Consider the following 22,894-nt stretch of genomic DNA (forward strand, 5'->3'; position numbering starts at 1 on the left):
CACTCAGCCCCCTGTAAGTTTAACACTTAAGATTCAGTTTGTCTTGCCAATTGGGAAAAATACACTTAATACTATTAAGGGAAATAGAAAACTATTTTCTACAGTCATTGGTGCAAACGTAGTGTCCTTTGTGGCTAGTAAACAGATTTAGCACAGCCCTGCACGCTCAAGCTATGGGTCTGACGTCACACGTGCGGCTACCAAGCTGTAGTTTACTTTTTATTTGAAAGCTTACAACTTAATATAAACTCATAAGAGCGAATTAAATTAATGCCAGAGACAGAAATTGACTCACAGGACTTAAATAACACCTAGCAAAGAGAGATGCAACCCAAGCTTGCAGATTAGCGTGCAAAGTCCCAGGTGACATCTACACGCTCCGCCCCCTCGAAAGCGAGGGGAGGATGTCGAATGAAAAGGCGCTTTGGGGGGACTCCGTCTGTACACTGAACTTTGCGGGGGGGGTTCCTGCTATGGTTAGTTTATTTACAAGCCCAGGTGTTGCTTCGTGTGAGGATTTCTTTCGGTCCACATGGCCGTGTTGTCGTTAAAGCTCGCCTGCCGCTTTGCGGACGACCCGTTTTCAGTGTCGGTATCATCAGTTGGTCGATGTTTGCTGTCAGTGTAACTCACGGATAGTGGTACAGTTGCTTCGGGCTGTTTTTAACGGTATGCTGGAAATACTAAAGAGAAAGACGATTTTTAAAATTTATTTATTTATAAGCTCTCTTCAAGCGCTTAGTGTAAGCTTGCTGATTTGTTTAGTACAAATAACTCTTTGTGATGCATCGGCTGTAGCGATAACCGTTAAACTTGTGTCATGATTACAGGCTACGGGCTAGCCTTAACTTCACCGGTGCATCTCCGCGTTGAGCTAGTTTCAAACGCGAAACTGTAGGACTTGCTACCTCTTCTCGGCCGCTCACTTTGTAACATCATGTTGTTTAAAAGACAACGAACAAGTAGACGGTTCCCTCAACCAACCACGAGGCTATAAACACGCTTGTAACGGCATCATTTAGGTAAGTCTAATGACAGTCCAATGGACAGTCCGTATTAGCTTACACAAGTCTTGTTTTAGCTGTGAAATGACGTGACAACAATAGAAATTGTTTCCAGTATGTGTGCCTATAGAGCCCTTATTTTCAAAGATGTGAATTGGTCTTCATCTGTGAGGCAGAGGAGGCCATGCTTTCCAACAACACCCTCCACAGTCATAACATGCCGTGAGAGTCACTGTACCGTGAATAAGGATGATAAGACCTTTGTGCACCATAGGAATGTTCTTTATTGCATAATACAAACAGAAATTGGAATTTTTAGCTACTCTGGAGCACTGCTGCTTGTCAAGTGTCTCACAGCCTGTTGGTTACCTAAATAGTTAATGCTTAAAGGGAAATCTGGCTTCCTTGAGATTTACCATTGAGATACCTTGCTCATGGACATGCCAGGAATTAAGGGTAACTGAAGATGACTCATAGATGATCTTAAAGTTACATGCAGCAGACAAGGGTGTAAATTCAAGCAGGGTTTTTATAAGCGACCGTGCAGTGGAGCCTTCAAATTCATATTTTTATACCTCGACTGTAGTTGCTGACAGTTCAAGTCTTTACCATGAGGTGTGTGTGTGTGTGTGTGCCATTTTAGGCTGTGATCTATAACAGGCCAGACAGTGTAAAGCGCCGTGGCATCAGCGCCAGTACACATTAGGATAAGGCGTGACCGATTGCCCTTAGTGTAAGCGAGATGAACATCAGTCTGGTTTGTCCGGTGTTAGGGTGGGGTCACGCACACACAAACACGAACGCACATGCTGATCCATGAGTGTGTACGTTGGACACCTGTTGGCTAGGATCCTGGAGCGCCACCTTGGCTGAGGGTGTGTTTACAATCTGATTCCACTCTACAACAGCTGAACGTCTGCTGAAGAGTGGACCACCCAAACTGCTGTGTCTCTTTGGCCTGCCTTAACTGTCAGCGTCAGTGTATTTTGTAATGTGGCTGTTTGTGAAATCACACATTTGTCCCACTACCCTGGGAGTAGCAGTCATTCCAAGACACTATAGCGCTCTTGAAGTGCAACCTCGAGGGTGACAGGATCGTAAAATGCTGAAAAATCACTATGTACAGCACAGATAAGTGTTATTTATACAGTAATACCAGAAATCACAGGTGGAGGATGAAGACGTAAGCGTTAAGCAAGATGAGCCCTACACAACTCCTTATACTTTAAGACATGAGCTATTTCCAGTCCTGTCTGCTGTGGGTGTTATACTTAGTCCACATCTCTGGTTTTCTGACATTTATGCTCAACCACATTGTGCAGGTTTTCATGTGTGTTCCTCATAGAGCCAAGGAACTTGATTTGACTTTGACTTTTCTCTGATCCTCTTTGCCCTCTTCTCTCGCTGTATGTGGCCTGTCATTAGAGCTATACTTAGCCACACTTATCAGTTCTGTTATTCCCTCGGTAAGACTGCAGATGTTTACAGGATTGGAATAGCTCCATACGTAGTAAAGTGTTGACACAGAATCTCTGATGGATAAACACAGAGTCCTTGGAGTTAAAGTGTCCTTCAAAGATCAGCAAGGCCCTTTTAGGCATCTTTAGGGAAAGCTTTTGAAAGTATGAAAAGACAACGTCGAAATACTGAGAGAATAAGAATGAACGATCATATGGCTGAGTTGGGAGATAAATCCTAATTTTGCATGCACTAGAAGGTAATGTGCTGGAAATTTCTTGTGTAGGTTGATATTTTCTCTTCTATAAAGCATCAGTAAATAAAATCAGTTAAGTGTTTGGGAGTGGTTCAGTTGGTTGAAGAGCCCTTGTGTTCTTTTTCTCCAAAAATTGTATTTAACCAGGCATAATTATGAACACAGTGCAGGGCGTTGACAGCAGATGTGTGTAATTGCTGGCTGGATGATGTCATAATATTATTAAGATATTGACTTAAAATGGAAGTGGTATGTTTTACAGCAGACAGATCCATGTGGCATATGTGGAAAAGCAAAGGCTGTGTTTAGAGTGGTCGGTTCATGTGTTTCAGTGAGTCAGTGTGACAAAGTGCCACACTTTGCTTTCTATGACATAAAAACAAAACAAAAAACATTGTTATAACTTTTAACCTACTAAATGTGTATACTGTACATTCATTACAGGTTTAACAAAACACAGAATATGCTGTTTGGTTTGTAGCATGATCATGGTGTCAGGATGACAGAGAAAACAACAGAAATGCATAAATTAACATTTCTGGTGTTTATCTTTTGAATAATATCAGAGTTTATGGAAAATCAGCATCTAAAAAAATAGTTGGACAGTTTTCTAAGCTTTTTTTTTAAGCATGTTTGGTATTTGTCTCTGTTGACATGTGCTACGTTCATCTACAGCCCCCCCTAAAAAGTCCTGCTGACCTGTGTACTGCCAAGTACAATAATTACTGAATAAATTAAAAAAAATGAATGAATTATTGTTAAATTTTGCTCATTTGGTTATGTGGGACACACAAGTAACTTTTAGCATAATAGTTCCTGGAAACAAATGAGCTTATGTGTGTGAGCCATGGAAAAGTGAGTGACAAACTGAAACCACATGAATACCAAACAAATCAAAATCTGAATATTTGAATGAATTGTGCATGGATTGTATGGCCTTCCTTTAGTTACTCTCAGTTTGGCATCAGGTGATATAATCGATTTTAACTTTCACTACAACAGGTCGTGCGATCACTCTCCTTCAAACTCTTAAGTCTCCTTCGGTAATCCTTCAAGGCTTTGAGTCATGTGATATAGAGTGGTTATGTCCCCAGGATCAGACACCGGCCATGTGCTGAGGATTGTGGACTCTGTTATGAGGTTGAACATTTGCTCTCTGCCTGCCTCCACAATCACTGCTGAGTCATTCTCAATTACCATATGGGACTGGCTGTAATTTGCAAGCATCTGCTGAAAATGGGTGTTATTCTCAGACACGATGGCTTATTTCCAGAGCAGTGCCCATTTCATGAAAGCTGCCCGAGTGTTTCTGTACTCATGTTACTGCACCAGTTTCATTTGGCACATCGTCCCTCTTTAGCCTTTAAGCAGTGCCATATCATGTCACTCTTAAACTTTTATTTCCCTAGGGAAACTTTCACTTTATAAGTAGTATTATTTTACATAGTGCATTTCCTTTTCTGGATCTGATGGTTGTGTAATTGTGAGATCTGACTCATTACTCATACCCTCCTTAAAGGGAAAAAGAAATGCAGTTCTAAATGTCAGCCTCGGCAATTACCTGCACAGACATGAATGTGATATTCAGATACTCTTGTTTGCGTGGCAGGCACAGCCGCAATAGCATCATCTTACTTGAGCAGATAATGGATTTCATTGTGCTGTGGTGCCTTTCTGTTTTTCAAAGAAGATTACACAGCAGGGGGACATAGAAGTACGAGTATCCATTCACTTTATTCCACAAAGCTCCTGAGGTGAATGGAAATGTTTCTCTATTATCTCAGGACTCTTTCAGATTGGTTCCCCTCTAGTTGACTTAATATTTACAGACTATGAGAAAATGGACACAAAGCATTTTGTGAACGTTAACTGCCAGCAGTGGCCGCATTTGATATGTGGATGCTTTGTTCTACCTGGTTTTACAGAGACTGTTTGATAACTACTAAATAAAAATGTGCTGTCTAAAGAAAAAAAGTAGTGATTGGGAGAAGTGTTTGTTGAGACAGCCAGCCTGATAGAGTGAGTAGAAAAGGAGGCGGCACAGGAAAGAGGGAAGTGGGTCATAGAGGAAGCTGACCTAATAGCATTGTACCATCCATTCACGGGATAAATCCAATAGGAACAACTATTAAAAGCTTACTGTTTAGACGTATGTCTCATCTTTGCGACCTTTCTGTTGGCTGTCATGGAAAACATTGCTTTATTTTTTAAAAGCCACAGTTCTCTCCTATCTTGATTTCTTTCTGCTATGTATGTCCCATGAGGGTTAGTAAGGAAGAGGTTAGAGGTGGTATAGGGTACAGGAGGCCGGTTTGCATCTACAAAATGTGCTTTTTGTGCTTATTCTCTCAGCAAAGTGGTGCATGAGTCAGAGTTGTTTTTGCTCTTTGCTCTTTTGTGTACAATGAGAATCCCCTTCTTCCACAAGATAGCGTAGCTGTGCCAAACATTATGTATACAGCAAATAAAGTCTAGTGCCAGGAAGTAACATTGTAAAGTGTGTATGCCCTGTGTTCTTTGTTAATTTTCTAGCAAGCTTACTTGAGACAGATGAAGAGAATACTCTGTTCATATGTCATGTGGGTAGCAGCATATCCACTTCACTTCACATCATCAGCCTTCGCCCCTTGTGTGGGTGAAGGCTCAGTTTACTGAGGAACAGGTTTTTTTTTTAGCTGGGATTCTTCTAACTGACTGTTCCAGTCAACGACTCCATGGGGGAGGCCCTAAGATAAGCTGGAAATTTTGAGAACCCATGTCTGTTTTAAGAGTTGTTGATAAAGTAAAGAGTGTTATGCCATTGCTCCGATATCATCCAGAGAATAACATGGGCTAAATCACCTAAATTGGCCATAGGTGTGGATGTTAGTGTAAATGGTTACGTGTCTCTCTGTGTTGGCTGGCGACCTGTTCAGGGTGTACCCCACCTCTTGTTCAATGGCAGCTGGGATAGGCTACAGCCCATCAGCAACCCTGAATTGGATAAATGAAAGAAAAAAAAATTAATGAATGGGTTAGAAATAGAGCTGGGCGATAGAACGATAACGATATGTATCGCGATATAACTTTTACTCGATAGAGAAATTAAGCTATCGCGATAGACCTCGCCGCTCTTGTCCTTAAAAAAAAAAAGAGAAAAAAAAGTCAGCCAATCCAAATTAAGTAGCGCAGAGCCGAACCAATCACAGCCGCAGCGTCACGTCGCGTGACTTGTTACGTACAGCACAAGTGCCAAGCCGCACGTGTGTTTGTTTGGGAAGCAGCCAGCGCGTAATGGAGGAAATGAGTGTGCCGACTAGAAAAATCAACCGAGCGTGACCGAAGAGAAAACAGATGATGGTTCCAATGCCGGAGAGATTGTCGAACGGAAGAGCCATAGAAGTTCCGTAGTGTGAAGGTATTTCGGCTATTTCAAGTCTGACAAAAAACAGAGTAGTAGTGATGTGACGTTCTGTATCGAGGCTTCGAAGCGTGTGTCGAGTAATGGAGGGGGCGTTTCCGCGAAGCGCGTATCGAGGCTTGCTTCATTTATGGGAGGAGCTGAAAATGATGACGTCCGAAGCCTCGCTGCCCGGCTGTACCACGTGACTGGTTCAGGAAGCGGTTCGAACTTTGCCGCAAATAATCATTTTCCATACTGCCAGCATAAATATACACAGTATACTGCCATCACTACAATATAGATGTTTTACACACTCCTTTTGTTGTTGACATTTACAGGCTGTGTGCAAAATGCCACACTCTTCAAATTCATGCCAACTAATATTTTTACGTCCAGTAGGTGTCCTACTAGAGCAAATGAAGCTTCAAGAAGCTTCGCGTTGGGGTGAACCAATTGGATGAAAAGCTTCAGTGCTTCATGAGGCTTCATCTGCCCATCACTACAGAGTAGCGTGCACTGTAAATTGTGCCGAAAGCAAGTCTGGAAATACAATAAACTGGTGCATGCGTCACACTGTGCGCCACGTTATTGTTTCGGTGAAATGAATTTCTACAATACTGTTACTGTTAATTCTACTCTCTGCAGTGTTTAAATGCTTACATATACACACAGTTACTGTCCCTCCACACATACGACTCGGTTCTGCTTCTATGCCCCAGCTTTGTTTACTTTTTCCCACCGAGGCTTCTAGACTTCTGATTGGCCAACATTTCTGCACGGTTAGGAATCTAGCGCCACCTGCTGCTTTGGCATGTTCATAGCAGCGTTTTCCTTCATTTCTGCCTTTATGTGTGGACGGGATTATTTTTTAAAACGAAAACGGAAAATCTCCGTTTTCAAAAATACCCGTGTACGTGTGGACGTAGCCTCAGTCTCTGACTGGAAGCGCTAATTCGTCATTCGGCTTTTGTCAGACTAAAGTAACTGTTAAAACTGTTTGAAAAGCTAGCTATACAACAAGGAGAGATTGAGAATTTCCTTTTAGTTCTCAGTTTATTTGATATTGACAAAAGTTAGTCAGTTTTGTCTGTTCTTCTGTAAAACAAACTAAGATTTATTTTTAGAATTAATATTTTGTTTCTAAGTGGAATTGACAATTTAGTCTGTTTCGTTTGTTCTATTTTGAAACTTAAACGCTTTAGCGGCTGCCTTTTGTGTAGTTTGCAATATTTGCCTTTATTTATCTGAAAAAGTCTCATGTTCCTTAAGTACATCTACCCTGTTGAACTTATTATGGGAAATAAATATTTAAATAAAAACAAGCTGCTGATTATTTCACATTTTACTTGTGAGCAACGGCACATTTAAATCTTACAAATATAGTTATTTGGCTTATATCGTGATAGATATCGTTATCGCCTGAAATGAAAAAAACATATCGTGATATGAAAAAATCTCATATCGCCCAGCTCTAGTTAGAAAAAACAACTACAACCTTTAAGTTATCAAATGTGTGTCATATCTGGTAATTAAGGCCTCAGTACACAGGTGTACTGACCAGTCTGTATCACCCTTGCTTGGAAGAAATGTTTACCGGTTCTTCACCTGGATGGTGAGTGGTTTCTGGAGGTTGCTAGCTGTCACAAGGTGAAATCAGTTTCAAAGGAGGTACTGCACCAAAAATATCTTTGTGATGGCTTTGGTTGCTAGCAGATTGCCACGTTGGGCCATAGTTTGCATTAAAGTTTATCTGCAGACACATGCCATTTGCTGTCCGGAGCTGCGGTAAAACTTGAAAAAATGCACCAGAAACCAGAAATGGAGAATGTTTACTTTAAAAGTACAGGTTGTGCTTGGTGGATTGTGCAGATTGTGTGTATTTACAGACAAGTCAGCATCTTCCATGCAATCTAATGTGATCACAGCAACCTGCTAGCAACCAAAGCAAGGAGGAGGTTTTCAGTGCAGCACTGGATACCTGTTTATGACTAATTTCGTGCTAGTGATTTCACATATGCCTTGTACCAGCAGAAAAATCCAGGTTAGGATTAATCTAGAGGGATAGTGTTAGTCAAGTGCAACGCTAAATTGCACTGAAACCCTCCGGGCTTTATCGTAGGTGTAAATACGTCCCTGACAGAAACCCCTCACTGTGCAGTGACTTCATTTGAGCCACATTTTTACTCGTTTATGACTAAATTGAAACTGCAGGTCGCCCAGTGGTATAGTTATTCAGTGCCTAGCTTGTGTGACCACACAGTAATATGGTTTTATGTGGACTTACTTCAAAAACCAGCCTCTGACTGCTTTTGAACAGCTCTAATGACCTCGCTGACAATGACTGACATCTGCGCTGTTGCTTGGTGACACTTATCAGCCGTTCTCACCCTTGTGGCCAATCATAAGTTGGGAATTAAATGGGGCTGTCAGCTGCACTGCAGTGTTCTCACAGCATGGTTCAAGTGAAGGTCATGTAAGGAGGGAGGGAGAAGACAGAGAAATGTCCCTCTATGCATGTCAAACGTATACACCAAACCTCGAATATACAGCTTGGTGTTAGTAGAATGGGAGAGCTGACATCTGTCCTGTTATGATAGAGAACATAATTAGAGTTATATAAGTGCCACCAAGACTTCCACACCTCAGAAAGGGGTGTTTTTGTAAAGGATGACTCAGGGTAGATTATGAGAACTTTTCAAAAGGTGTCTCTGTGTGTCGTGACTAGTCAGCAGTATGACTCAGTTTGGTTCAGACTTTCTTTGGCAGTGTGATGGTTGAATGTTTAAAATATATCCCAAATCAGTGTCGCATCACAACAGTATCCTCAACTGCCATTCAGCTTTAATAGAAAGTATTTTTGGCTCAAAATAGCTTGACAGTTATCTACTTTGCACCTCTGGTGTAATTACATACAGGCAGAGCAGCTGATTTATATTGAGCCATCTGGCAAAAGCGTTGAGTGAAACAAAGTAAAACCTTATTTATGCTTTAGAAATCCTGTATGTTAGCCTCCAGTTCTGCTGCTGTTATAATGACCATTGCTTTAGACTCCATGCTGGGACTTATCAAGGCATGTGAGATCACAGACACAACAGGATGAAGTGGCAGTGCTCGAATGGTTTTACTGCCAGCACTTAACAGAAATGGTTGACTGAATGGAACCAGTATGCTGTGTTGACCATGAAATGAGTGGAAGTAAATTGAATTCACAGTGGAGCTTTACAAGAGCCACAGTATATTCCTCTTTACTGGAGGCAGGATCTGTTTCCTTGATTATTCCCTCTGGTGATCTCATGATAGCATAGGGCAGCATTCTGTAAATTGCTCCTTCAGCTTGTAGATAAGCCTTCCTGTGTTGGGGGCGATTACGGTATGTGACTTTAGTCTTTTTAACATATTGCGGATCATATTTTTGGTGTGTTTTCTCTCCTCTGCTCTCCTCTCCTTTCACAGCACACTGAGTAGGATCCCTAAAAGATTCCCCATCAAATATTAACGCCCTCATAAAGGCTCTGTTCTCTCCACCCACACACCCATCAGCGCGCGCGCCACACACGTCACTTTACACGCATACTCAGGCACACATGCAAAGACAGAGCAGGGCAGCATACAGCTCAACCTTTGAAGGGTGTCTTCCTTTTCCTGTGCTCTACTTTCTTTTGCTGCTACCTTACTTTCAGTTTAGATGATGGAGGAAACAAAGTGTAGATCCACTTGACTGCATTTATTTCTCCCCTTGTTGATTAATTTGGGGATAAAAATGATGAGCAACTCAACATAAATTCACCAAGTTAAGGTAATAGTTTTTAATCTACTTTTCTGTGATGCACATTAGGGAATAGATTAGATGAGTCTCACTGAAAGATGCACTGATGTGATGATGTGATTTTGTCTTTGCTTGTTGTGGTCTAGCTGTAGATCTCAGTGCCGTGGCTTGCCACACCTTATCTTGCTCCCCTCTCTTGCACTCACTGTTTCCTCTGTTGCACTCTGTCATTTGATCTGCCACGTTTTAGTATAGAACATTACCAAATTCTCAGTGCTTTGTCATTGGATTAGCATCCTTTAACATCAGTGCAGCTCTTCCCAGTATTGCTTTCACTCAATACACATTAGTCTAGCGCCAGCGTTACTTTCAACCCTGTCTCATTCTATTAGCCTTCTCTAATGGCACTCTGTTAATCTCTTCAGGGACACAGCTATGACCCACAACTGCTCTGTCCAGATGACTGGCCTAGTTATTACTCCAGTGAGACTCTAGACTCAGTCAATATATGCAAATGAGGTTGCACTTTGGTTTTGATTCAGTGCTGTGTGAAGTTGCTTAGGCTGTGCATTTTCGTTTTTAAAATGTAATTTAGTTTTTTTTTTTTAATAAATAGGACAGGGGGAATGAATGAGAGAAAGAGGGGGAGAGAAAGAAAGAAAAAAAAATGACAAAGGATGAACTGAAGCTCTGCCATCACGTAATGTCGCATACTGCTGTTTCTGATGTCATTAAAAAAAAAAAAAAAATGTAATTTAGTTGGTTGACACAGTTCCTAAATGACTGAGTTGATGGTAAAACTGCTTTAAGATAGAGGTTGAATGGGCATGGCTGGGGTGGCCCATACACTTCAGAGCTTTATTCTCACACAGTAGAGCAGGTTGGATGACATACTGTGCTCTTCAGACAAGGATAATGTGTCAGTTGAGTTATGGAAAGTAGAGTAGTAGGCTACAGATTTGTTTATTTTTATGATGTTATTGTTTTTGTTCAGTCCCACATGAGGTAATATAGTTGTTGCTTTCAACCCCTTCAACTTAAACGCTGCTTAAAATGTGCCACTTTGAAAAATGACCTAACAGTATTTTCGTTAGAAAGACAGAAAATGAATCTCGTGACTTTGGATTGTAAGGTTAGTGCATGAGTACAATTAGTAAAAATATTGATACGAATCCCACCAGAAACATTATATCTTCCTTGACATCCCTTATGCTGTAGTATACTTATTGCAGAATTTGAATAAAATCAAAAAAACTTCTCATCCCTTAAATTATTAAAAGTCTGCTGATGGAAAGCTAGAAGAGGAAAAAAAAAGATGGATGTAGCTTGACGTACTGCTCTCTAGAGAGATGGTATGGAGGCTTTGTAATGATAGGGAACTATGAGCACTGGGAGTTAGGGACAGATTAGCTGTGGGGATAAACAGCAGGAATGGGGGATTTACTGTGTGTAGTAGAGCACCTCCATTCATGCGTAGCCCCAATGACCCAATAGATCATCGCTCCAGGCTGTCGCATCCTATCTGCATCCATCCTGTTACTCCTGAAGAATGCATCTTTCTAGTTTGGGTGCATGTGTGCGCATCAAAAGTGAAAGCTTTGCCAGAAGAGAAATGAACGACCTTACTAATCCAGATCAAATTTTTCAGCCTTCCTGCTCCTCTGTCGGGTGCTTTCTGCATGGCTGTCCTCTGAGTTTGAAATGAAGGAAGGCCAAATACCCTGACTGTCACTATGAAATAAAGTGCACCATCCCTCTGGGACAGAGAGGAAGAAAAGATGTCATGTCACTTTACTGTTCATTTCACACACAGGGATCACTGCTGGGATGCTAAGCTATCCGTCCAGCAGAGGATCTCTCTGTAGGAAAAGTGTGCCTCGAGTCTCGTCCTTCTGTTTCTCCCATTCTAATTGCACTTACGTGAATGTCCCTGTCTTTTCTAGTTTAAGCTTACTCCTGTCAACCCTTCTTCTGCTTGCTTTTGCATATCACAGATAATTTATTATAATGATATAATGATGCTTTGGACATCGAGATGAACATAATCTTTTACAGCTTCACTCTGTAAACCCAATATTTTGCTTTCCCGTGACATCATTTTTCAGTTCAGGGAAGGATGCTAATAATCCTGACAGCTAGACTATTCCTGGGCTATTTTACTATTGGAATCACATAAGAACCATATAGTTATAGTTCAGACCTTATACTTGATTTCAGCAAAGGGATATTTACTTATTTACCAGTACTTGGCTGTGGGGGAGGGGCAAGTCTCCAGATATGAGCGTTTGACAGATGGTCTGCACGGTTTACTGCGCTACTTCTGAATGTGTGTCAGTCAGTTAGGATTTTGTTTATTTGTGGCTTTGTTGTGCTGACCTTTGTCTTTGTACTTTTTATTGGAATAGAGCCGGTTGGGAAGGCTATTCTGTGCATAGAAATTAGTAAAAGGCCATTCACTTTGAAATTATTCAGCCAACAAAAACGGGGTTATTGTATATTTTAAAGTATAGAAAAATTTATATAGACAATACCCATCTGAATGCTAACTCGTACAAGGCCTTGATGATAGGACATTATTTGCCTGTTGATTTGTAGTTATTTAAATGTTTTAAGGTCACTTGTTTGAATTTTTTGATACACTTGCCTTGCGGTTAGTAAAAGGTCAAAACCTCAACGGTGTTATTTTTCCTTGCTGCATCTCTATAAACAGGCAGCAGCTTACTGATTATAACTTTCAGTGGCTGAGTGATGGGTGAGACGACCCAGATGAACAAGTATTTGCCACATTTGCTGTGTGAGTTTGCTGCTATGTGGTAGTGACCTGCCACTGTAGATATGAATGAAACTGGAAATGTTGTGAGGCCACTGACAGTTGCAAAAACCCTTAGTCTAATCACCACCCATTAAACACACACAGACAGGCGTAGTCACTACCCCCTCCAGGGCAAAGAGGCTTTGGTTGCCCTGCCTGCACATGCTGACCTGATTTTTTTTTTTTTTTCCATCTGTGTGTAAGTGTGTGTGCATTTTGCATCTAAACACATGTGTGTTTGTGAAACAGATTAGGAAGGTGGCATTGCCAGACACTTCCGTGGCAGAGTCTGTTTGAGCACGTGTTCCTGTATAGGAATGTGGGACACTGTAGCAGAGAGGTTTTTCCAAGATAGGAGATCCATATTGTGACTCAGCACACCCCCTCCACCTCTTCAGAGTTGATTGAATTATTGCTCCCGTAAGTGTGTTTGTAGCTGTGTGACAGTTTGTCAGGGGATCCACTCATGGGAACTTCCTGATCTGCCACAAAGTTACAACACAATAAGCTTTTCTTGAATGATAACTTGTAATTTTTAAATAACATTTGGTGTAACAGTAGGTTTTTTTTTTTCTGTTGGCACTTAGTTTTGGTAACTGCTTTGTTTCCTTACACAGATTGTTTGCTTTCTGCTAACTACACTAGCCATCTGGGTATCACCAACTTTTCAATTTGTAGTATTCCCTAGCCAGATGGATATAACATACAGGTACACCACCAACACATGTACACTTGTCACATGGGTGATTGAAACTGAATGAATCAAACAATGAGCCAGAGGGAACAGGCTTGTATTCTCCCTTCATTGGCTTTAATACTGTATATCCTCCATTCACTATTCATTATGTTGGCCACCTTCCCAGCTCTGGTTTCCCCCTGTCCCACAGGCAGTGTCTACCAATTTACCCACTTTTTCTTTCCTCTCCTTTTCTTTCTTTTTTTTTTTTCCATTGGAGAGACAGTTTGGAAGCAAATTCTCCAAAACCAGTGCCAGGTGCAGGGCTATTTATCTGTAAACCTCTAAAAAAAATTAAAACTCACTCTATGAACTTGTTATTAATCTTAATACATTTACTTAATCTCAGTAGTTTATATCTAAGAAATATCTAAGACATTCACAAATGTTTCCAGCAGAGTTCAGTGAAGAGACATCAGATTTACCATGTGGGATTCAAATTTGTGGTTATGAGACAGCTGAAAGGGCAGAGCCTTTTTGTTTCCCGAGGGTCTGCATGCACACACCAAGACAAACTTGGCGTGACAAAGTTTCAGGTCCCCATGCGTGCCAGATTAATTCCTAATTCCACTCACAGTAAACAGTCTATGAAAAGAAGATTGCAACCGTTGCGACAGGTGGAAAGGAATATCTTTAGCACTATTACTGGATAATTACAAGATAATTATAATAGCATTGCTGATGAGAACACGCAATTGCATGTGTGTGCTTGTGCATCTGAGTGCATTTGCTAGTTGCAGTATCTTAACTGTGTTTGGCATTCTGCTTTCTGGGTTGGGCTTTCATTAGTAGGCTTTGATGTCACTCATGGGAAAAGATGCTCTGTTATAATAACAACTCCAAGTGGGATAAGCATTAGAAAAGTATCAAAACAATTAGTGACTATACAGATCTGTTAGATAGTGCAACATGGTTTTCAGCTGAATAGGTTATTACACTGAACATCACAGATCCACTGCAGGTTTGTGTTGATGACAAGAAAAACACACGAAAGTCAAATTAACATATTTTGTAATTATATAAATAACCAAGAGTTCACTGATACTGATTTCTGACATTATTTTAAAAAATAAAAGTAGTTTTTTTTTTTTTTTTTGAATGACAGATAATAAGAATTGCGGGGGAGGGTTGTGATTTGTTTTTCTTTTATTTAGACAGTTTGTTTCGATATTTAGACAGCAGCATGGATATAAAAATAAGAATTATTAAAAGACTAGTGATTAATTCAAATGTTTTACCGTGTGATACTTTATCACTAAGTAAAGTTATGGACACTCTAATCACATGTTATTCTGTTTTTATATCAATTTTCTTTTTCTCAGCTGTGGAAAATTCCATGCCGCTCCATGCCTTGGTTGGCATCTAATGGAAGAAAAAGCATCCATCAGGTCTGCCATGGTATCCAGACTGCCTAAGTTCAGTGGACGGTCCTCAACTAGTGGCGCCAGTGCCCTTTCTAATGGTTCTGCACATCCAGCCACCCCTACGCAAGATGGCAAGGTTACTCCATCAGCAACACGCCCAAATGGTGTGATCCAGGCGTCACCCTTTTCCCTAAAATTGAAGAGAGATGAGGGGGTAAACCCCTCTAGTCCATCCATTCCCACTGCCCCTGAGGATGAAAGTGAAGACAAGGCTCAGACACAGCTTCCCTCTGTGATCAAGGAAGTAAAGAATGGCTCTCCAGCAACACCTAAGATGGGCAGATCAGGCTCTTTGATGGTGGCTGTCTCAAGCCCAAAGGCTATTCAAAAGCAATCCTCAAAGATGACTCCCAAAGTTGGGACCAAGTTAGGCCAGAGCCCCATGAATGGAAGTTCTAAAACAGGTAGTAATAGTGCAAGCATTCCTACTCAGACAGGGTTGGAGTCTCGGCTTGTGCGACCAAGGTTAGGCTCTAGCTCTACCAGAAGCAACTCTCAAGACAGCCTATCCCAGTCCAGTGAGAGCCTGAAGATTGTAGCACTGGACAACATGGTTCGTTCAAATAGTTTCACTCACTTTAAACAGATTCCCTCACCCACCAGTGAGCCTATGATACGGTCTTTCTCTTTTAATCGGGCTGTGGAACTAGCCAAGCCTCTGGCCAACACTCAGCTGCGGCCTCCTCGGAGTAGTTTTGTCAAACCCCCTCAACTGAGTAATGGAAGAGTGGGTTTAGGACTGCATGGCAGCCTTGGAGGTTTAGGTGGTTTAGGTGGGGTTGGAGGACTTCAGTACAACAAAAATTCATCAGTTGCGTCCTCTCTGCCTGGCCCTTTGATCACTACGACACCAACTACTCCTCGTACTTTAAGGAAGGCTCTGCTCCCCAGTAGTGTGTTGACCAAGTCAATGGCTAGCAGTGGGGTGTCGTTGTGCTACAAATTGCCCCGAACTGGGCAGGCTAAACAGCAGAAGTCTCTTTTACCAGGTAACATTAAGGAGGATATCAGCTCTTCAACTGCCTCTGATTGTGTAGGTCTACTGGAGAATGAATCAACCTACAAGGCTGACAAAGTCGAATCTCAAAGTGAAAGTGACAAAAGCTCTGGGAATGCAGAAGGAAAAGGAGGAGAAAGCGGTGGCCAAACAGCAGCCGAGACCCTGGAAGACATGTCCTTATCTTCTGCTTCATCTATAGAGAGAGGTGACATCAGTGAAGAGTTTCTAGATGACTTCGACAGTGTGGGAGATGTTTTCAGTGATGGGGACATGCCTGACAACAGAAAAGCTGCCAGTGATGCCCAGCTAGACGGTCTCCTAAATGAGACCAGTGACTGGGAGTCTGTGGATCTGACTGGTAAAATTCACCCTTTGGAAAGCAAATTCAAATAGATACAGTGCTATCCTTTGTGGTTTTTGTTCAGCCTTTTGTCTATGTGGTTGCAGGTCATAAGGAAGAAAGTCCTATGCAGGAGTCCCAAGGATCACTGATGCTATCTCCAGAGCAGACTGATGCCCCCCAGATTTCATCTGTGGAGCTGTCACCCTCCAACAGCTCTGGTGGAACCTACATGTGGGATGAAGAAGGGCTTGAGCCCCTTGGGGGGCCTGCGGCTCATCGGTTAGACAGCTATGATGACTCAGAGCTGAACAGCATAGTAAGTCCTCATTTCACCTTTAACTAGTTTTTACATAAAAATGTAAAAACCCCACAATTCTTTTTTTCAGTTGACTCTACTCTGATTGTGATTTTAAAAAAATATGAAATTTAAATTATTTTAAGCAACTAATTAACAGTAAATTAAGGAATAGTTTGATATCCATATTTCTGAAGAATAATTAATCAATTATGTGTGTTAAAAGTAAGCGTTCTTCTTCTGCCAATCTTCCCCTCCTTGCCTTTAAGTCAACTGGCAGATAGCTCAGTAGCATTTTTTAGAAAATGAAAGAGGTGGAGAGCAGCCAAAACCCTTTAGCGATTATGTGGTTACTCGGGCTAAAAACCTCGGAGAACACTTAGAGCTTCTGCTTTAGCTGATTGAAAGTTGGCAAAGAATAGGCTTGTGTGACTGAGAACTGGATTTTTTCCAAGTAAGAAGGAGAGAGTTGAAGGAAATGTAAAGGTTTTGAGCCTTTAAGCATGACCTGCTACACATTAAAGAAATGGTCTGTTAACATTTCTGTGGCTTCTGCAGACAAGAATTCAAGCATCTTGCAGACCTCAAAGGGCTTTTGATTTTTTCTACCAAGAAATGGAAGACTAAAATATACCCAATGTAATGTATGCAGTGTTAATTTCAAGAGCCAAGTCTACGTTTAGTTCTGTCTTGTCTAAAAATACGGTGTATATACTTTATGCCCTACTTGTAGATTATGCTGCCTTCATGGTGCCAAAGTTCAGTAGTCAGTTTCACTTTTAAATAGTTCTTCTTTTTATATTTATACATTAATGGCCAGAACAAAGTCTGTAAGAAAAAAAAAATCAAAATTTTCTAGTTTTCAGTCAGCTCTCTCTGCCCGTCTCATGCCAAGGCTTCGTTCTGTCTCAAAGGAAAACTAACCTGCTCACCAGCCGTGTAGTATTAGAATTTTCTGGCCTTGCTTTGATTCTCTATATTTTGGTACCCAAGCACCTGATCTCAGGAATGCATAAAGAGCTTAAAATGAGCTGGATTGGAAATTTTATAATACGCTTTGTGTGTTTACTACTTTCATTATGTGACACAACCTTCAAGGCACTGAAAGTGCCACATGTTTATCTCACAGTAATGGATTAGGAGTGAATACAAAAGCAAAAAAGCACTACTGGTTTTGTGTATGTACAGGATGTGCCTGTATTTGTTCAGTGCTGTGATCATTACAAGCACATGTGCATTAGACATGTGTATGTGATCAGGAGTCAGTCAGTATATCTGTGTATGCAGATGAGTGTGTTTGAGTGCATTTCTCTAATAGATCCGTTCAACTGTTATCATGATGGAGACTTCTTGAAAAAGCAAAGGCTCGATAAAAGTCCATGTGCATTTGGTCATCTTGTGGTCCACGTCAACCTGTTTATTGGCCTGTTTATTTAAAACATATATGTTCATTAGTACTCAGAAATATCACAAGTACAACAAATGATTCTCTGAAATATAAATAAAAACAAAATGTGTTGTTTTTCACAATTTCAATTTCAACAATTTTGAAGTCTTATATTTAATTGAAAATAATAAAAATAGACAACAAATATTAAAACTAAGAAGATTATTTTTTGTTGTTTCTTTTTAAATGAATGCCCTTTTCCCCCAAAAAAAGAAACTTTAAAGACACATGCAAAGCACTGTAAAATGACAAAAATTTTCCGTCACACCTTTTTAAAAAGGTGTTCCTAGCATGATATTCAAACAAGCAGGGAGCATTTTATTCAAGCAGTCAGATTTTAAGTTTCAGTATTTGATAAGTTGTTTTTGTTTAATCTTGAGTCATATAACATTTAGGCATGTAGACATGGGGAGAAACACTTTTTATATTCAGATAATCTTAAACTTGTTTCTTGGACATGACAGTGAGTTCATGCCAAGAAGTCATCAGATCTTACACTAATAGAGTAAAATAAAAATCCACTTTGATTCCATTCTGTCATTGAACTGCTAGATGATGCATCTCTGGATGTGACTGGACACTGGATAGATGTTACGATGCTGATGCATTGACTTTCACTGAGTATTTAATAAAGCTCAACAACCCAGACGTTTGTAGAGGAATTCCTTCATGCAGTATCCATTTCTTTTGAAGAACTAGTGTGGTCAGTGAAGAGGGCAGTGGTGATATTGCGTGTTGTATGATTTGAATGAGAGAGCAGAAGCTAGATGAGAGAAATGCAGTTTAAAAAAAGAAAAAAAGGTAATAAGTAGGACCAAAAAGAAAGAGAGAGAGGGAAACTTAGTGGGTGACTGCTGGTGTGTGAAAATTAACTCTATGGGGAATCTGCCTTTGAGATATTTAACTGAGCTATTTGATTAGAGGAAATGAGTCCATTTACTGTAATTGGATGCAGTTAGCTTTCTCTAACCCACTCCTTTTTTCTACCGTTTCCTTTCCATCTGTTTGTGTCTGTCATTAATCATTCTCCCCTTGTTCACTGGGTAAATATTTATTTGTAATAAGTAGAGGAAAGGCAGCAGAAATAATCCTATCACAAAACAGCGGATGTCTCCAAATGGATTAGTAGATTGGTGTCCTGCTTAATCAATGTGTTGTGTAATACCTTTTGAGACCCTGTGTTTATTTAAGGGGTAATTAAGTTAAATGCTGCGGGAGTTTGACTTCACAGCTTCTCAACAAACTCTTCTTTCATTCAATGTTGGAAAAATAAAGAAAGGTGGGTTACTTGTGCCCAATTTATGTGGTGTATTTAAAAAACATTCTCTCATAGTTAAGAACAAAAGGTAAACACTAGTGTCCAGCTGATGCTTACACAATAGCATTTATGCATCTGGAATGTAATGTTTGCTTTCCTGCCGGTATTCCTGCGCTGCACTGCAGTGCCATGCTCAGTCCACTTGGAGGCGCTGTGCATCCTTTAGACAACACGATGTGGGTGCGCTTGTAAGTGCTACTGGTTTGTGTGTGCCAGTATTTTTCTGGCTATATGTGGCCCTATCTGCATTCATATGCCTCTGTGCAAAATCAAGGAGTGGGCTACCTGAGCTCATAATAACATTCCCATGATGCACCATGCAGCTCTGTACTGTACCAGCTTTACAAAATTGGCATTGTGAAATGGAGGGCCACTTTTCACAGTTACTGCCGATGTATTCCAGCCCTCAGCTCAATGTTTCATAGAATGCAACAGCACCAGTAGACCTGGGAACATTTTATATTTAAACTGCTTGAATATTTGAAGGTTGTTTTTTTTGTTTTTGATTTAAAGCAGCTCACAGCCGATCATAAACGCAGTGGGTGAAGACAAAGCTGAAGCTGACACAGTAGGAAATTCACATGCTGATTGATGCGTTCTACTATTTATATTATTGTGGACAATAATAGCAACCCATATGCATTGTAATGGCTCTAAAAACATTTTACTTCTGTAAAGCGCATTTGTATTATAATGTGTTTTGACAGTCATGTCTAATTCTTCATTTGGCATTGGGTTTTGTTGTGCTGTTTGGCCTCGCAAATTACTGTAGAGTTGAATCAGTCCACATTAACCTTTTCATCATGCAATGCTGGATTATTAGATTGTGCTCTTTGACATTATCATCAGAGCTTTTTTGAGCTTTGATTTGATTCCTATTTACCTGAACTTTGTGGTCACATTTAAATGGAGAAGTTAAATTAGTTCTGTTGATTTCCTGAGCCATAAGCATTGAACTTTCTCTCGTTTAAAAGAAAATATTTCCCTTCCTTGGAATTACAGCTCAGCATCTCCCTTCACAGTATGAAACCTTGAATGAAATATGCTTCAGTGTTATCTTTTTTTTGCTTATAATTCTGCATGTTTTAATCCGTTTTTCTCCTGGGTAGCTGTTCTTTTTTTCCTACCTTATTCCTTCATTCCCTTCCTTTTTTGTGTGTATTTCCTTACCAAACTCATGGTTGTTTAGTAATCCTTTGGTTTTTCCCTCGGCTTCCTCAAAGCTGCAGAATTACCGTCGCCTCTTATCCCTGATTTATTTATTTTGCCTCTAATTTTAGGCTTTTATGGAGCCAGGTTGAGACAGGTCAATTCATTAGTGTTTAAATGAGTGAGGTGCTTAAGCCTTTTGTCTGCAGACTGCTCAGCCATTTATGGAACATGGTGCCAGTGCCCCAGCTATGCTGTTGTTTTAATGAGGCTTATAGCTCACTTGCTGTTGTTTGTCTTGATTTTTAGACCGACAGCTGCAGCGCTTTGAGGTAAATAGTGGTTTTTGTGTACATCTCTTTTGGTGCATTCAGTCCTTTGTTTAGGTATCGTCGCACAGACACACACACACACACACACACACACACAGTTCTACCTTGTGAAGATGGTAGTCAAATGATATCATGTGATCTATAATTATCAATCATGATCACGCTTCATACCCACAGTCGTGATCATTACCACAATGTTTTTATAAACACTTTGGATTCCCAGCTATACCCCCACCTGTTGAAAGAATTAAGCTGCTGCTTATTAGGGCCCTGTTTGGAAGAACAAAGCCAATAACATAGCAGATTGCCAAGATAATTGCAAAATCAATTATAGTGACAAAATTGGGTTGATTAAGTGTGATCAATTTATGGACTTTAAATTTAGCTAACAGGCTTTATTGCTTGCTGTCCAAGGAGTGCATCTGTGAAGATTTTACCAATATTATTGATCTAGCTTATTGGGATTGCAGATAAATAAATTCCAGTCATTTTTAGGAAATGAGCAAACGAAGGTATGGAAAAACTATGTCAGGTAAATTTTCCTCACTTGGGCACATACTTTGTTTTAGTTCTAACAACAAACTAATAAGTGAGTATAAAAGGTGAGTCTATTTTAAATAATTCCCTGCTTAATATCATTAAGCAATCCCAATATTAGATTGCTTTCACTGTGATGTGTGCATTTCCCTAAGTGGATTGCCTTACAGTGTAGCTGCTGGGGTCTAGATCCTTATAGCTGCACTGTAAGGAGGGAGGAAGATGTTTTAGTTTGAGGAGGGTGAGGCTTTTAGTAAGTATTCTCATAGTCCAAACCAAAGGATATGTGATTCACTGAATGTTTTTGATTGCATATGTTTTTAAAGTAAAATACCTGTTTAAAGTACATGTAAAACTGTGACAATTATTTAAAAGGTATGAAATGGCACGTAACATGAGAACCAAATAGAGTCTAGTCTTACTTTCACAAGTATTAAAGAACTGCTGCATTAATGCAGCCTGTTTTTGTTTATCATACTGTTTATTTGTAACCAAGATCGTTTTTATACGAGTGTTTGTGACTACAGTTTCTAGACTATGCACAGCACTGTTATTTTGTCAACACTGTGCACCAAATGAAATGGAGGAGGAAAGATAAATCTTGGAAAGACATACTGCTGATTCAAGTTTTCTCCAGGTCTGTTTTACTCTGTTTTGCAGCTGCTATCACTCATTAAACAATGGCAGTCAGTATATTCCCACCACAATGCCTCTGTTTCTGCTTTCCAGTGCATAGTATCATTGAAGAGAAAAATAATTACATGAAGAATATTGCCACTTTTAGCTATGTCATTGTATCTTTGATGAATGCAAATGATCTATATATGTAAAAACAGTATTTTACGTAATAAGATTTTATGTAGGAAGATAAGAAGCTCATTATTATATCTAATAGTAAAAAACTTGACAGTATTTTAGGGGTCATAATGAATGGAAGACATCTTCAAATGATCAGTGTTATTATCTGTAAATTTCTGAAACATTAAGGGAAAAAAAGTAGAGTATAAAAAGTGATTCATTAAATTATTTTTATGCTATAAAGGCACATTGACAGCAACAGAGTAATTTAGATCAAGGTTGTGCCAAAGAAGCTCTTAATATGACATTTCTAGTTGCTACAAGGTACAAGTTTTGTGTCTGCTCAGAGTCGTCTTTTTACAAGTATGAGCTTTTAATACCAGCTTTTATTTAGGAGTTTAGGTGTTAATGCTTTAGTTGTAATTAAACAAGTCGCATACCTTCTTTGCTGTATATTGGAATTCCGTTATTAGACAGGATGTTGGTTTGAATGAAAGCTCGACCAGTAATTTAAAAATAATATTTCTTTTCATTTTAACTTAGATTCAATGATGACATTTTTCTCTCTGAACCCAGGATTTGTTGTTGTTCTTTGAATTTTACTCCTGAATATATTGAATATTAACCACTCAAAGCATATGCCTAACCATTCCTGTTAAAGCCAAGAAGACTTGGAGTACAAACGGGATTATCCCCCATTTCAGTCATCCTGCGGTGGTTCTATTCAGAAAAGGTATTTGTGAGTGTTCAAAAGCTGCAGAGTATTTGGGTGAATGGACTACAATGACATACAATGACTCTCACACACACACACACACACACACACACACGTAACAA

General features: G+C 40.0%; 1 protein-coding gene across 5 annotated transcripts in view; it reads left to right on the forward strand.

Annotated features, from left to right (window-relative positions):
- The first annotated feature begins 383 nt into the window (after positions 1–383).
- The window catches only part of ccser2a (coiled-coil serine-rich protein 2a), a 50,915-nt gene continuing 28,404 nt past the window's right edge, over positions 384–22,894 (forward strand). The window contains exons 1-4 of one of the 5 annotated variants that reach the window (XM_005914239.3): positions 384–669; positions 831–1,022; positions 14,737–16,196; positions 16,286–16,497. In XM_005914239.3, coding sequence (XP_005914301.1) covers positions 14,780–16,196; positions 16,286–16,497 — 1,629 coding nt within the window. In that variant the 5' untranslated portion in view covers positions 384–669; positions 831–1,022; positions 14,737–14,779. Of the gene's footprint in view, positions 1,023–7,498; positions 9,897–14,736; positions 16,197–16,285; positions 16,498–22,894 lie in introns of those variants that run through there. The other 4 variants (XM_005914240.3, XM_042225727.1, XM_005914241.3 and 1 more) reach the window with 4 other exon arrangements.

The sequence above is a fragment of the Haplochromis burtoni genome, unplaced genomic scaffold (assembly GCF_018398535.1).
Source record: "Haplochromis burtoni strain Fernald_Lab_line unplaced genomic scaffold, NCSU_Asbu1 Contig_7, whole genome shotgun sequence".
In the NCBI taxonomy this organism is placed as follows: domain Eukaryota; kingdom Metazoa; phylum Chordata; class Actinopteri; order Cichliformes; family Cichlidae; genus Haplochromis; species Haplochromis burtoni.